The following is a 12610-nucleotide window of genomic DNA, read 5'->3' on the forward strand; positions in this document are numbered from 1 at the left end:
CTAATGTCTGGTTTGACTCTTTGGTGACTACTGGACATTAAACAGTGATTTTGTTCTTGATGCTTTTCCCTCTGTGATACACATCCACCAATGTAGCTCTTTCATTATTCCAGCAATTCATTGTCTTGGATTTAATAACTTGGAATTGCATTTATCCAAAGATGGTGCTCATTCATCCAGCTTGATGGGACACTGAACGTCCTCACAGTTTTCTGTAAGGCTGTATTTTGGTAAAAGACACAGGCAAAAAAAAAAAAATTTGTTTGTGTGCAGAGTTTTTTGAGAGTAATTTAAAGAAACCGTAGTCCAGTAAAGCAGGCAAATTTTTTGTGTTTTATTGATGAAACTTCCAGTGCAACCAGCACATGAAGTTTCTCAACCACAAAAATAGGAGTACGTTATTCTGGTTTAAAGCAAATGACACACAAAAAAAACTTAGCCAATTATGAATTTTATTCAGATGATGTGTGACAACTTTTACTTGATTGATATTTTCTACCGATTGAACATACTCTTATCTTACATTGTCTGTCAGGTAATAAATATTGAGCTACTCATGAGTATGATTAAAATAGTTGATGGAAGGTTATTTTTCAAGTCTTCCTACTGCTTCTTGAAAATGCATTGTGCCTGTGAAATCATATGGTGCATTTGAAAAGGGAAAATTACTTCCATTTTTAAAATCTAGCATTGATCGAGGAGGGCAGATTGAAGAGGGATTTCATTTGTTGTTACAATTTTCAAATTTAAGGAATATTATAAAAGCAAGTGAGAACTCTTCTTCTGTGTGTTGATAATCTGTGCGTTGTAATACCTAAATTTGGAAAAAGAATTATTGTGCTATTGTGTGACTGAGAGGACTTTAATGTCACTGGTTTATACTGCAAAAGCCCTAAATTATAATTTTAAATATTTTCGTAATGTATTTTTGCTTAGAAATCATTGGTGAGTCCAAGAATATCTTTGCTAAATACTAAATAATGTTTGTAATTCTATTCCTGTTCTTCCCAATTTTGTATCACTTAGATAATTTTTTTTTTTTTTGGAGTAGATTATTATTTTCACTGGGAGAAAGCATAGCACTTGTTAAAGCCATCCTTTATTTTGAACTTGAAGCTGTACTACTGGTAAGGACTAACAACTATATTAGTCAGCAAGTACCAAGGGAAATTAATTGACTAATGAAAAGTCAGTATGAATAAGTCTTGCCACAGAACCTGTCCTCAGAGTCTGAAGTTCTGTTTAGCAAGGTATTTTCATTATTTCATGCAGTATGTTTAAAAATTAATTTCCTACAATATTAATGGTTTGATGTTTTGAACTCACTGAAGTGCAGAAGTTACTGTATGTTTCAGTGTAGGAAAATTCGGAAACAAACCTTTTCACATCCAAAGCCCTTCGTGTTCACACTGAGTAATTTAGCAGCTAAACTCAAAGTCAAGCAATAGAGTGCTTTAGAATCCATTGCTAATATAGGATTATAAGATGTGAACTCCTATAGCTTGTGAATTTGTCACAGTTTGAAATCTTGATTCCTGTGACAAGAACTAAGAGTGATTGCCTACCTTAGAATCCCAACTTCCTCGAGTTCACTTGTGTAAAATGCTGAATAACCTTCAAATGTATTCGATGAGGTGGCTGCTGCAGACAGATTTGTATTGAGATCAAATGTCATGTGGCTTCTGTATCATAATTAAGGAACCTTTGGAAGTTCTCTGCAAAACAGAAAGTATGAAGGTGAAATGGTCTTAATATTTTTGTAATATTTTTTTAACTTGCTTTTTAATGTTGCTTTCTGTTATACGTGAGAAATACAGTTTAACAACCATACCAAAAACATCGAGAGTCATAAGTTTATGACAGGTATTCTCAGGCTATCCCCATAGCTTTTGGATATGAATATTCTGGTTTTTAGACATTCATAAAAGCATCTTTAAAATTATGATTGAGTAGGAAGCTCAGAAAAGTATACTATTCAGAATTTAAATTGTGGAACAGTAAGTTGGGGTTTTTTTCAATTTCTCTAATTATTGAAAGTATTTGCTAATCAATTGTAGAAGAAATACAAGTATTTTGTTGTTTCATAAAATAAGGTTTTGGTTGCCAACAGGCTGTGTTCTAGCACTACCACTACCACTTCTGATTTGGTAACAACTACCCACTTAAAAAAACCAAATAAAATATACATCTGAAGCATGTTTTTCTACGTAAGTGCTATTGTCTTTTAACTGAATTAACTGTATTATGAAGAACAGTCACGTTGTATGTTAAAGTCACATGCGTTAAACAAACCTCCTCATTTTAATAAATTTTACTTTTTAGAAGGACAGTGTATAGACATCCTTATCACCATCTCCTCAACACCCTCTCTTTACTAAAAAAGTCACTTTTCCAAAAGGCATATGTTAAACTTGAGAAGTGCATGAGCATGTGTGAGATTGCCCTTTTATTTTACACTTTACGTCTATGAACTGAACATACGCCCATGGAAACTTTAAAAAAAATTAGGTGAGATTTAGAACTGAATCTTTGCACTGCAGTGTTAGACCTAAACAGTTAAATATCCCATCACAGTATGGAGATAGTCATCTGTTCAAGCATATGGAATCTTTTGGCTACTGGACTAAGTAGTTAATATAATGCCCAGTGTCCAGACATGGACACAACTGTTATGGAAGCAGAAGGGAAGAGGCTCATGTACTGAGCCCATTTGGACACTGATAAGTAAAGATCAGAAGAGTGACTTTAAACAATACAGGACAAAGTGGTTATCTGCTCTAAGCAAGTCATTCTTTTAGAAAATGGAAGGTAGTAGTGTTTGTTTTTCTGAAGAAATACTATTTTTTTTTTTTTTTTGCTTGAGTAGAAGTACAGGTTCTTGGGGAAAAAAAAGTCCCTGTGAATCTGGCCTTAAATATAGGGTTTATCTGTTGTATTTCAGAACAGAGAACAATAATTTTGTGTAAAACTATTTTACATTTAAATTCTTGCGTATGTATTTCCCATCTTAAATGATTTTCACAGGACTGAATGTTGAGTTTCTGTGCACTGTGCGTTTAGAAACATTTTTATGTGAACTTCTGGTGGTGTTTAAAAACCCTGAAATTTCAGAATCCAATTTTACCTCTTTTTGTTTAGAACTTCTCTATTAATTACAATATAATTATAATAAAAAGGAATACTGCATCTTTAATGATGTTTTTGTGCCTATGTAGTTAAGCTTTAATGCTAGGGGGAAAAAAAAAAAAAAAAAAGATTAAATTAGCCTTGTAACCTCTTTCTCTTCCAGACTGATGATGGAAAATAAAAGCTCTTAGCCACAGAATGTAACACTTAGAATTAATATTTAATTAGACCAGCAAATTGTACACCGTGGCTGAAAGCTTCCAAAGAGTTGTTAGTGCCACAATTGACCTACAAGTTTAATAATAACTCACTTCTAGGAGCAAGTGCCAGTTCAGCATAGTGGAGCCACTGTAAGAAAGTCCTGTGAGATTAAAATCAGCAAACCAAATGGCAGGCGAGGATTCCTGGGATGGAGCCTTCTGGAAAGCTGGGAGCTGGAGTAGCTTTTCAGCCAGGATTCAGATGAGAACAGTGGGCAAAAAAAGCTGATCCCTCCTGTTCTGGGAGCTTCTGGTTGTAGGCCAAAATCTTGGAACAGTTTTTTTTCTAAATGTTCTTACTGCAGCTATTAATTTCTATCACAAATCAAGTAAGGAATGGCTTGTCTTCATCTTTTAATTAAGTTTTAATACAAACATTATTGCTGAATTCACTGGTCATGAATTTTACTTATGGAAGAATGATACTTTTTTGGTAGAACGTGTCATTTAGTGTGTTTGTGTTGCAGAATGTTTAATTTTATCATATCTTCTTGCTACATAAAGGGCTTCTTGCTATAGTAAGATATGATGAGCAATTTGTCATAATATTATGAAATGTGTAAATTAAATATGAAATGAGTATACGTTTTAAAATATCGTGTTTTGAAGGTTAAATAGCTTAATCTTGCTTTTCATTTTGTGAACAATTAAAATGTAAAACCAGTAACTCTACCATTAGATATCCATCTGAGCCTTAATTCTGTGGCAAATTATTCTAGTGAAATAGGGCACCATAAGTTCAAAAATGTGCAAACACACAGCAACAGACTGAGGAAGGAACATTCTGCATTATTTATTGGCTAGATCCTGAATAATTAAAGAAATGCCTACTCATTAGTTAAAAATTAAAGCAGGTGAGGACCTTGCCAGCAGAGGGAGCAGTCATGTCTTTCCTTAGGTTCCCATCGTTTCCAGCCTACCCATCATTTCCACCCTACCTCTTCTTATTGCCCAGCCAGTTTCCCATCTGGACCTAGCTTTGCCAGCCTGCTCCTGATGACAGCCTATAATTTTATGCTGGATAAGGGATTAGTTCCTTAAATGATTTTATATTTCAGGATCTTGCCACCTGATTACCAACATCAGTTAGATGTTCCTTTTGGTACCTGCATCCTGATAATTGAAATAGTGGTGGAGGTTCTTTTTGGTCACCTGAGAATCACATACAATTCACTGTTTAAAGAATTAAAGTTGCAGCAAGAGTTTGCCTTTCTGAATTGGAAAGCAAACTGCAATGACATTTTTTTTTTCCCAGGCAAAATGGCAACAAAAGGAACTCCTGAACCTTTTTCATATAATGACTAATTCCCAATGGAGTCATGGGATTTTAGTTAAACCAGTTGGTCTCAGATACATAATTTCAGCAGTTTTGTTATGACTCTTTTGTAATATAGCTCTCATTCTTTCAGACTTCTTTTGCATCTCTATTTTATGCTAGGCTATGATCCATTGGTAGCATTGCATGTTTGATGTGTTTAATTTTCTAGAGAAATCTGCTCAAATGGTCAGTTCGTTTTTGCAATATTTAGAGATAAGTAGTAACTTAGAGATTTTCATGTATGTGCTTTTATAACAGTGAGACAATCTCATTATTAAGAAACAGATAGTGTTCAGGGGAGGTGCTGGGCTCATCTTAGCCCAGATCTTGTACTGATTTCTTCCCAGCCAGTCACCCTTCACTGAAGAAGGGGTTGATCAGATTTATTCCATTTACTCAGTGCAGCAGGGCAAGAGCCCCACACCCCAGAACCATCACCTGCAACCTGTGCTTTCTGCCACTGAATGCTAAGGATAGAGAAGAGAAAAGCACTGAGCAGGGATTCAGCTCAAAAAATTTCACCCTTTAACACGCTGTACATCTGTCACCTCTTTCAGCCAGATAATAACAGGATTTTCAGCACCCAGCTTTCTGGGCTTCAACTCCCACGTCACCTTCATGATACCACCAGATATTTTCCTGATACCCCAAAGCCTCCTAAACCAAGCCTTAAATAGAGGCAGGTAGACAGGGCTTCAAAGAAAGGCTGAGTTGGGATCTCAGCTCAGTGTTGACTGGCTTTTGGCTGTGGACAACTCACAGGACACCTTTGTGCTTGTTACTGACTTGTGAGGGAGGAATGCAGTATTTACCTGTCTTTTGTGAAGCATTTGGAGATCAACAGATGGAAAGTTTGATTTAAACTGCTAGGCTTTGTTCATTTTTTTTAGATGCAACAGCAACTGTTACTGACTTGCTTATTTATCTCTGTTTAGTCATCTCTCCTTTCTCTGTTGGCCTTTAGGTCTTCCCTTCAATGGCAAAGCAAACATACTTTTTATTTTGTAAGATGCCACAGTTTGCTGGCCTTAGATGCTTCCAGAGCTCAAGTAACACACAAGTCCGTTTCAGTGAAGATCCAAAGATTTATTTTTATTTTAGCATGTGATATTTAGTTTTTATTTCCTGGCTGATTATTCTTCCTGAAAATTTATGAAGATTAATTGGATACTGTGTCATCCACCTTCATCTGATATTTTATAAGATAATATGCAAAAACATTGCAGAGTTCCCATAGACAACTATCAGGACAAACATTATTAAAAGCAACTTCAAGAGAACAACCAAAATCTGGAATTAATATGTTGTGTAACATATTGACCAGCAGATGCTTCGTTACCCTCTTCCCTTTTTTGCAACTACATTGCATCTAATTGCCTGCTCATGTCTTCCTTACACGTCCTTTCTTTGCTTCTGTAACTTGTATAAAATTATTCAAAGGTACTATTTATTGCTTGAAATCAGCTAATGTAACACAGTGTACATACAGTCAATCAAAAATCAGTGCTTCTGTGGTTTCAGCCATACAAATGGATACTTATACCTTATAAGTTCTGCTGTAGTCAGTAAGGTTCTTCAAAAGTAAGAGAAAATGCCTAATTAGTCAGAATCCCTAAATGTAGATTTCTCATCGCCGAAGGCATTGTGGTTTGTAGAAAATCCTTTAATTATATTTCTAGGATATCTGTTTTCCAGCAAAGACATTGCATTTGTGTTCAGTTTTCTTGTGATCTTGATACAAATTTCTACACACCAAAATTTGTTGATGTCCTATTGATCATCTTATATTCCAGTGGTCTGAGTGTACATTCATTTTAGAGCCAAAATTCAATGTTCAGTTAGTAGGTTTGCTGTGTTCAAACACTGTAAACAGTCATCTTGGAGTTAGAAGATATATAGAATTTTATAGTTTAGAGTCTTTATTAATTATTGATTAACACTTTTTGTCAGAACAGTTATTAATCTTTTATTTTTGGGACTTGTGAAAAATCCAAAAGTGCATAAACTGTATCCTTCTATAAAACTAGTACAAGGGCCTAATACCCAACCTCTTTTACCAAAATAAAATGCGTGGGTAATTCTGTGATTTTCTGAGCAGTAATTATTAACAAATGGTGATAAATATTTAAGCCATGCTTCTTAATAATTTATCTTTTCAATGTAAAATCCTTTGGAGATTAAGTAGTAATGACAAGTGATAAATATTTGTATGTTGTGAAGTCATTACCACATTATCATTGTGTGATAATCTCTCAAAAAATATCAAGAATTATTTCATCTATCAAATATCCAGCCACTGTTTCATTATAGTCCAGTGTGGCTGTCTGTGTTATGGTACTAAGCTTACTTCAGCTTCGTGACAGACTGTTTTAAATAGAATTTAAAAAAAACAACGAATTTTTGAGCCTTTCTTGAAAATTCACGCACCAGAATTTACTTAAAGTTCGTAAGGTTCATATTGCTTTGCTGGAACTTGCCTGCTGTTTATTACTGAGACTTGCTTTTGAATGAAGTGTCAGGATCTCTGGATTCACCTGTTGGTAACAACACAAATTGTTGCCTCCAAATACACTTTTGGGGGGCAAATCTGAATTCATTTTTCAATACTGTGCTGTCATACAGAATGTGTTTAAACTGGGGTTTGTCCCAGTACTAACAGTATTTGTAAGTAGTGCTTTAGGTAATGAAAGTCATGTAGGATTCAATGTATTAAGTCTTAAGTAAATGTTTTAAAATAAAGCCAGTGATGGGATTGTATTAGCAGAATGTAAAGATGAAGCAGTTAAATATAGCCTTCTACCAAAATATAGGCCTAATGTCTCTGAAAGGAGACATGGTCACAAAATACCTTATTTTCAATGTAAGTCAGTATTAAAATTATGTTAATGTACTGATCAGAATACAAATGCAAATATATGCAAAAAGCCTATATAATTCAAGAGCTTAATGTATTTATATATTTAGTATTTATTATTAAATACAGATGTATTTATGTATCTGTATATGCTAGTTGGATCTCATTGCAGATCTTTAACGTGAGGCTCTTATTTTCCTTTCAAATTCTGAGATTGTTTAAATGTGCTATAGAGAAACGTTGAAGCTGTTCTAAGAAAAATTTCCATTCTTTGACTTTTTTTTACTTATGCAGTGCAAGGACTGAGAATTTAAATATTTTTTATTACCCAAATTTTGCCTGGTTTTTAATTTCTTTAGAAACGGAATGAGAGGATATATCTTTGGGTGTTGGAAAAATTTTGACAGGAAATCAGAGGAGAACTAGAAATTAGAGCAGAGTAGAAAAGACAGATTTTTTTCCTAATACGGAATCCAGATGAACCAAGATTGACTTGATTAATAGTAGTAATGATAAAATTGTGGTACATTAAGAACTCAATCCAGTAGAAACACACAATATTAATTTCAGGATGTAAGTTTGAGCACACAGGCTATCTGTGTATTTGTGATGGTAGAACACTGTGCTCTATACTCAAACTCAGAAGATGAGATGTTTTGAACTGCTTTAGTTGTAAATAAGTATTTTTAAACATGCACAGATAATTACTCAAAGCTATGTACATTCTGAAAATGAATTAGTAGGACAAAGCAATCTTTTTCCATAATTGCCCTTCCCAAAAGCTGGTTAAATGTGTGTATAGTTCCCATGTACATCTCCATATCATTTTCTTGACATGTTTTGAAAGTACACTTTGGTTGAGCCCAAATATTGCAAGTTTGCACTTAAAAGAAAATGTCTGTCTAAAACAGTAGCACAAAGTAAGATATAGAATGGATGCCCAGCCCAGCCTGCACAACAGGGTTGCTACCATGTTGTTAGAATAATTATATTTTGGCTGAACTAACTAATTTAGAAAAACTGCAGTACATCTAGCAAGACTGAAAACTTTCCAAGATTGGGATGGTTTGTGTTTGGGTTTTTTTTTTTCATTTTTTAGTATAATTTAAAACAATACCTCTTCTAGCTGCCAACAAACTCTTTCCCTGAATCTCACCATTCCTGGCTTCCCTCCTAACCATGTCCTGGCTCACCTCCAGAGCTGCCAAGTTTATGCCAGAAGCAGGAGGTAGATTTGTATGGGGCTGGAGGAAGATCTGGAGCTCTGTTAAATTTTCAAGCCCAGATGGGGCAACATGATTTGTGTGTTTATGTCAGTATGCCATACATCACAACTATCTGTGTGCTGACGTCAGCTTTGATCGGACATTAATGTGCTGAACGCTGCAAACTAGAAAATACATGATAGATACAGATCTATGGCAACAATGCCACATAAGCAAATGTCTCTTTGGTGTGGCGATTCACTGTGCAAAATATTTCCCAAGATACACTGCTTTAAGCCAGGGGAATATTTTGACACTCTTTAAAAACAAAAACAAAATCAACATGGGCAAAGGGAGCACAATTTCAGAAAGCAACAAACCCTTTCAGAGGAAGAATTGAAACCAACATACTTAAGTATGTATTGTCAGGCAAATATTGAACTGCTGTCCCTCCCTTTAATCTTTCCAGAATTAAAACCAAGTAGGAAAAATTATATTCTTATGATTTGCAGGACTATCAGTGGTGAGGATACGTTGCTGATGGTTGAGCATCTTTCTATCCACGGTTTTCGTAACCCATTGTTATCAAAACCAGCAAGCAAAAACTTTAATGTACAGCAAAACAATAATGGACAGTAAATGTTTTTTTCAAACGATGGAACATTTTTTCTTTATCAAGAGTTTAGCTTAGTTTCCAGGAGTCATCAGTGTTTATTTATTTTTTAACAGTTTTGCCTTTCTTGATATACAAATAACTTCCTGCAGCTTTCTGAGGAACTGGCAAAATGCAGTAATTTCTGGTCTGTGGATTTATAGAAGTCACTGACTACTTCAGATTTATATCTATACCATCTTTATGTGATTCCCCTTTAGAATAAATGTGACCACAAGTTTCCATTAAAATATAGTACATTGTCTCTCTCTTCCAAGAAGAGGAAACAGTTTGCAAGTCAGCTTTAATATTTCAGGGGTGGATATAATAACAAAGTCTAGGGATTGATGTGTAGGCAGTGTTCTTTTCCCTCAGATCACTTATGTTATTCCTCAGAAAGGAAATTCTGTAGTGTAACACTACTTTATTGTTATTCATCATCAGACTTTGTGGGTAAAATGGAAGTTCCCTGATTCCACGGGGATGGACGGTTTTGGCCTGTGCACAAGTAGCGGCTTTGAAAAGAGACCCCTCCCCAGGATTTGATGCCATCTGGCCCATAAGGTTGGGGAAGGGAGGGGGTGTAAAGGTGCCATGGGATCAGTGGAATTGGGCCTTGTAACCTGAGCAGATTGGGTTGTGCAGGACGGGCCACAACTTCATGTAGTGGTCAGAAAACAGAATTCAGTTTATCCTTTGATGAGAGCGGGAAATTTTCACCTTTCACGTCTGCTTTGTAAGCTTTAGTGTGGCCAGAAGATAAAGGGATATTGAAATGTGGGTTCAGAAAGCAGTTGGTGTGTTGATCACCATTTTAATAAACCTGAATGTCAGTGCAATGCATAGACTATTCTAACATATCTGGGGATATTTCCCTCTCTCTGCTCCTAATTGATAAATTGTTACTGTCAAATAATTTTACCAATTTACATTGACATTTCGGAATAAGCATCAGTTGTATAGTTTACTAAAGAACCATAAAATGTACAAAATATTTTTAAATTAATAGAAAAATACACAACTATGACTTGGAGGTACAGAGCTAATTCCTCATACTTGGAATGGGTATTTTGAGGTGATTAGTCTTGATACCCCTGAAGGGATGATGAGTATAGCACCTACAGCCACCAAGAACAAGAGTACACCAGCTGTCCAGGCAGCTTTGGGATAACTACTTCTTATCTTAAAGAAATATTTTGGGGTTTAACATAGATTTGTTTCTTCTTTTTTTTCCCCTCATTAAATAGGGACATCATCAGAGCATTTAAGAACATTTTTTCCGACTTACCTCTGAAGATCTCTGTTGTGATCTTTGAATGTCTTTGTCTGCTATATGAAATTAAGGAAAGAAAACTATGCAGAAAACAGCTTATTTAAGGCACGTGACAGTACATTGTTGCACAAGAAATAAGGCATCACAAATCACAAACATATTGAGAAATGGTAACGCTGCATGAAGAGATAGATTTGTAAAGATAAAAAGGAACTTTTAGAAAGAAAAATGCTGGAGAAATTGCTTGAGTTGTCCATGTTGTTTGACTGATGACCAAAATGACTAATTGTGTGGGTTGTGCTTGCTCCAAATGCTAGAAATGATATGCTTAAGTGTATTAAAAAGCAAGGTTTTCAGAACACAAACAAAAACAGGGCATCTGACTCGTAGTGGAAGTCAATGAGAGGTAAGCTTAACATACTGCTTTTTAAGTATCACTGATGTGAGCAAATGCTTCTCTTATGAAGGTTTGAGAAAATATGAATGTAGTGCTAAGTTAGCCCTTTTATGGTTTCTTCTTGTCAAATACATGTTTTCTTTAATCAGAAATTTCAAGTCTTTTTTTTTTTTAAAGGAATAAAGCCCTCTAACATAATTCCTAAGTATTGATGACCTATTTTTTTCCCCACAGTTTGCCATTGAGAAGACCAAGGCTTACTCCATGAACATTAATTACCTTTTTCATCACACAGGATGTGTATTTTGTTTCCGTGTCTTACAGAATAAAGCAATTATGGAACGTGTAACAAACTTGTCAGATATGGTAGTTGGTCTTGAATCATTTATTGGCTCTGAGAGAGAAACCAATCCATTGTACAAGGATTACCACGGTAAGTTCCATCTTTAGCAATGCAAAAAGTCTGCCCTGAGTGTTTCTGGGACACTTAGTGGCTTACCCTCCAGTTGGGTGTCTGCTCTAAAGCAGCGTTTGGTTTCGTTTTAGAATATACCTCTTAAATGTTCCTCCTTGCCTAACCAGTCTGGAGTTAGGAAAATTTTCAGCAAAGTGCATTAAGGCTGCAAAGGCAACATGGCAACTCCTTGCATGTTGTCAAGCCGTATTACTGAGGCATGGCTCAATCAGATGTACATCTCAACAGGCAGGCTTTGGGGAATTCACAGGCAGAGGAGGCTTGGCAATCATCTGACCAGCGAGCTGAACTTGTCATGAAATCAATACTTTTGATCTGCCAAGTTTTAAACAGAGAACACGGGAAAAAAACATATATTATAGTAAGGTGAATAAACTGCTAAATCGTGTGCTATATAAGCTGTATCTAAAAATAACGTTCTGCTTTTTCGGCCATAAAGTTACAGCACTCGTGCATTTAAAGAAATTAATATGTGTGGCATGTAAAATATGAAACTGGTTTTTGGTAAAAAGCCGTGTAGCCTTTCAAGTGTTTTATCTTCGAAATGTTGTAGTGGTGTTTAATCTTGCATTCTGTTTCCCAGAGATTTTTTTGTTAGCTGTTGCAGCAGAACTGTTTATATTTTAAAAGATTATATTGGAAGTTATGCAGAGCCAAAGCAGTGAATAACAGTTTTAGCTAATCCAGAGAAGCACTCAGAGTGTGCATAAATTACAGCTATTATTATTGTGATACTACTGTAGTTCCATGGAAACCTTTAGCTGAAAGTAAACTGCTTATCCAAAACCTGCTGTAAACATATGAGAGTATGGCAGTGTTTTCCATAGCAGAATATATAGAATATATAGAAAAAGAAGCAAAGGTGGTGTTGAGACACCACTGTGTGTATGCAGGCTGTAATTAGTAAATCAGAGAAAAATCTTTCTGGCTGTGAAAATAAGTGCACATTTCATTATCTGAAAAAAGGTGAATGAAAAAGAAACCGTGAACAAAAGCTGGAATAATTTGCCTAATTATTTTTCCAACTGTATAATCGTGATATGGCCTTTG

The 12610-nt window shown here is 35.3% G+C and overlaps 1 protein-coding gene across 1 annotated transcript in view; it reads left to right on the forward strand.

The window, feature by feature from the left end:
- Nucleotides 1–12610, forward strand: part of ELP4 (elongator acetyltransferase complex subunit 4) — a 140848-nt gene that overhangs the window by 47343 nt on the left and 80895 nt on the right. Inside the window, 1 exon segment of the mRNA XM_032691814.1 lies at nt 11410–11518. Coding sequence (XP_032547705.1) covers nt 11410–11518 — 109 coding nt within the window.

This window comes from Chiroxiphia lanceolata, chromosome 6, assembly GCF_009829145.1.
Source record: "Chiroxiphia lanceolata isolate bChiLan1 chromosome 6, bChiLan1.pri, whole genome shotgun sequence".
NCBI lineage: Eukaryota > Metazoa > Chordata > Aves > Passeriformes > Pipridae > Chiroxiphia > Chiroxiphia lanceolata.